Source organism: Pteropus alecto, unplaced genomic scaffold (assembly GCF_000325575.1).
Source record: "Pteropus alecto unplaced genomic scaffold, ASM32557v1 scaffold35, whole genome shotgun sequence".
In the NCBI taxonomy this organism is placed as follows: Eukaryota; Metazoa; Chordata; class Mammalia; order Chiroptera; family Pteropodidae; genus Pteropus; species Pteropus alecto.
In genome coordinates this window covers 13,691,203-13,695,257 of record NW_006437828.1, presented here as the reverse complement: position 1 = coordinate 13,695,257, position 4,055 = coordinate 13,691,203, and the positions used below count along the sequence as shown (strand labels likewise).

The 4,055-nt window shown below is 58.1% G+C and overlaps 2 protein-coding genes across 2 annotated transcripts in view; both read left to right on the top strand.

Annotated features, from left to right (window-relative positions):
- DLGAP2 (DLG associated protein 2) overlaps nucleotides 1-4,055 on the top strand; it is a 247,632-nt gene that overhangs the window by 236,621 nt on the left and 6,956 nt on the right. The window contains exon 17 of the mRNA XM_015591803.2: nucleotides 2,818-3,110. Coding sequence (XP_015447289.2) covers nucleotides 2,818-3,110 — 293 coding nt within the window. The remainder of the gene's footprint in view (nucleotides 1-2,817; nucleotides 3,111-4,055) is intronic.
- CLN8 (CLN8, transmembrane ER and ERGIC protein) overlaps nucleotides 3,001-4,055 on the top strand; it is a 27,436-nt gene continuing 26,381 nt past the window's right edge. Inside the window, exon 1 of the mRNA XM_006914971.3 lies at nucleotides 3,001-3,737. The gene's annotated coding sequence lies outside the window, so the exon portion shown is untranslated. The remainder of the gene's footprint in view (nucleotides 3,738-4,055) is intronic.

Here is a 4,055-nt window from a genome sequence, read left to right as displayed (position 1 = left end):
GGAGCGCAACCGCAATCGGGGTGCGCGGCGCCCCCTTCGCCACCGCTCCTGGCCTCTCGGTCCAGCCCCGAATCGGAGCGTGGTCCCTTCCTTCACGACGTCCTCCTTCCGAGCTGCCAGGAAGGAAGACACCCTCGCCATCTCCTCCACCGCGCCCTGGGGCAGCCTCCCGTGGCCTTCTGTACTGCCGAGTCACCTCCTGTAAATAGCTGTCTGATTAAAGTTTTTGAGAAAAGTAATGTCTACTTTTTATTGGAGTGAATTCTCATGTTCCTCAATTTCTCTCTCTACTAAGAATAAATGGATATTTATGAAGACTACAGTTTCATATGTATGAAAATAATAGCATTAAAATGACTAAAATTAGTAGCACCATGGTATCTAGTTAATGGTCGTTTAGTTAACTTGCTATTTAGTCGCAATGAGAAGAGGCGCGTCAGGCGATCGGACGTCCCCACGTCCTGGGCGGGGTGGGCCCTGGCCCTGGGGGCCATCTCTGGGCTCAGGGCCCTGGGCCTATTCCCCTTCCTGTCAACGTGACGGCTCCTGCCTGTCCACCGCATTTGGGACAGGCTGCATCTTAGAGGCCCCCACTGCCTGCTTCGGCCTGACCCTCAGCTCCCACAGCGGCCACTGCCGGTGGCCCCCTTTCCAGTCCCTCCCCTCAGTCCCCCGTGGAAATGTGAACAGAGGTCTTCGGAAAGGACAGCCAACTGCCCTGCCCGGGGCAGTGGCCTCCTGCACATCCCCGCCGGCTCCTCGTCCACCTGCTCTGGCCTCCATGAGTCTCGAGGGGGTACGAGGTACGAGGTGAAGAGGGATCCCTATGGATGCGGGGACCCTCCCCGCTGGCTCATGCGCACCAGTGTCACAGACAGCATGGGGAACGGCTCACGAAGGGGTCCTTCCCGCTGTGACTCACCAGAGTCTTCAGTGAAGGAAGCCACTTCTGGACAGGAAGCACACGCCCCACGGTTCCAGCTTCCACTGACCCCGCCCCTTGTCACCGTACACTTGAAACGAGCGAAAAGAAAGCTTCAGACGATTTTCATTTTTTTTCCAGACTTTCAAAGAAAGTTTTAAATTACGTGGCATTTCTTCGAAAGCATCCTACGTTTATCCACATGTGGTTTAACGCTATTTCCCCAGGGGTCAGTACTAGGACAGTCATATGCGTTCGGCCTAGATGTGTTCATGCTGGCTCACCGAGGGTGACAAGTGCATCACGGCGGCGTGATGCTCAGGTAGGGAGCCAGTGCCGGGCAGATGGGAGCTCTGTCACCCCCGCAGACCAGGACGCCTCCCCAGCAGCCTGCGCGTTGAAAACGGCACCCAAACGAGAAGCGATGATTAGGAAAAGCCAGCTGCCCCAGTCCATGTTCCCGCTGGCTTTCCACAACGCTTCAGCGAGCTCCTTTTCAAAACTGGACATTGCAAGGTTTCTGCTCCCGGTTCCTGTGAGCGTAAGTGCACACCGCTGAGTGTGCTCAGGGGACTGTCACTTGCTTCTTCATGAAGGTGAAGAGGGCCACACCTGCCATCCCCAGAGAGGAGCAGCCCGCCCTTGGGAGAGCAGGTCGCCGGGCAGGTGTCCCGCGAGGCCCTCTTCCCACCGCTGTGGTCTGTCACAGTCCGGGTGTGGGAACCTTAACATGCCGACAACACACCTGGCAAGCGAGTTCAGTGACAGAGACCCGTTCCCAGCTCGCGGCCCAGGCCTTCCTCTTCCCGGCCCTGCCCCCACCTCTCCTCGGCCCCTGTGACAGACACCCCTGTGCTGAGAAGCCCTGGCACCACTGTTTGAGCCTTCTCTGTCCAAGGTCCCCTCCAGTCCCTCCTCCCCCTCCCCAGTGACCCCAGCTACGCCTCCTCCGACTCGTCACAGCGCAGACGAGCGTGACGCACAGTCTCTCTGGGGCTCAGATCCTGGCCTCTGCTGCAGGCACTGGGTGCCACCGTGGGCTGATGGCGTCCAGCCCTGACTCCTGTTTACCTCCGTTGTCACGACCGAGCACACAGTCCTCCAGGATCCTCCCCGTGCTCACAAAACATTAGTTTCCCAAGGGGCCAAAATGCCCCTTCTAAAGGTCAGCTCCCCAAACGGTGGCCCCTGACCACGGCGGTCAGCTCCCCACCACGTCCGCAAGGCTCTGGGGCACCCGCCACCTCTAGCCGCATGCCCCACAGCCGCTGCACCCCCAGCCCAGCTGCAGATGACCAGCAGGTCCCAAACCTGGCTGCCGTCCAGTCACCAGTGTGGCCGTGCGGCAGCCCCTCACTCTGGCCAAGCGCCTCACTTGGCCTCGCTGCCCCTGCTGGTCCTTCAAGGCACCAGCACCTCAGGGGGCTCCCGAAACGACGCTCAACCTTGTACCTACGTCACGTGTCACACTGAGCAGAGTGCACTGGGTCGCTGGTTTGGGGTCAGACTGAGGCTTTCTGAGCACAGAAGTACGTTGACCCCCTCCCTCCTCCTATGTCTGGCCCCCCGTGAGGAACGGTACCCGAGTTGCTGGGTGTATAGTCACAGTTTTCTCACAGGTACTTCAGGTGACCAGCCGGTGAAGGGACGGTCCAGCTGCTCTGTGTCCCTACTGGTCACTCACAGATCCGTGGGATATTTATCGCATAGCACGTGGGTCCCATCACTTTTTAACTGGACTCGCAGGCTGACGAGCCGGCCTGCCGCTGTCGCATGGATGCTGCTCAGAGGTGTGAAATTCTAGGATCAGAGTAGGTGTCTCTCACTGCACAGGAAACGGGGCTCCCGGCTCAGGTAACCGGGGACCTTAGCTCCGCCCCTCCAGGTCTCCACAGCGATACCCCGAGGGCGGCCAGGTCAGCGAGGAGACGGAACCTCCCAGGATGACCTCCCAGCGGCCCGCGGTGCTGCCGGGACCTGCAGAGGCTCTGGGTGCCCTGCTGGGGGAGCCTGCGACAGGCTTCCGAGCCTCCGCCTCCTGTCACGTTTGTTTCCGGCCACTCCCCCCACAGTCACCGCCAGGGCCACTGGGTCCGAGCTGCGAGGGGGGTGGGCCCTCCGACTGGTGCTGGGCCCCTGGGCCCCCAGGACAGGCGGGGTTTCCTCGCACGGGGTCTGCCACCCCCAGGTGAGTTCCCGCTGTGTGTGCACATTGTGCAGTGACCCTGACTCACCTTTGACCTTCTCCAGCACTCCCTAAATTCGCCCTTTTTCTGGGGCTCTGCTTGGTGAGGACATGTGACCGGTAGCTGTGTGGAAAGCTTGTGGAATTTTCCAAACGTTTAGCTCCCATAAGCTGTCTCAACCCTACTCAGAGGGGTTGGTTTTGTGAGATGCTCCAGACAAGCAGAGGCCCCTGGGGGCTGTCGTGCCCCTCGTCCAGTTGGGCAGTTGCCTGTGACGTGCCGCCGTGTCTCTCTGAAACACCGCCAAGAGTCTCGCGGGCCACGGTCGCTGCCGGCTCTGCGGACATCGCCGAGAAGATGCTGGTCGCGGGCCTGCATTTGAATGAAGCAGCTGACGCCTGGCAAGTGTGTTTGTTTGTAGGTTCACACATTAACAAGGGGCTGCGAGCGGCGGCTTCAGAAACAACTTTTTTAAGGAAAACACATGTTACAGTTGTTGGGCCTTTGGGCTTCTGGCGACGAAGTTAAAATCACCTGCAGCTTGAAGGTCGCTCACCAGAGGGCGCACGGCACCAGGAGCCCCAGCTGTGACCCGTCAAACACCCCTTTTCAGTCACCGGACACATAAGGTCAGTGCGATTTCTACCTATCGGTTTCTGTTGGAGGATGTTGGTTAAACAGGGATTTGGCAAAGCAACAGTGTATTTCCAAATGTGAGCAGCTTGATACAAGTTTTCACAAAGTTGCCGCTGCTCTGCTAAACGTGAAATAATCATCGCGTTCTGTAACTAGAAATTACTGAACTAACGGGGCCAGCTCAGAAGCAAAGTTTACGTTGCGTTAATAACGAAACAGATACAATAACATGGGGTGGGAAGTGACAAATCTTTTCTTTTTAAGACTTAGTCAAAATCAACCAACAAATGTTACCTTTACCCCGCTGTTTC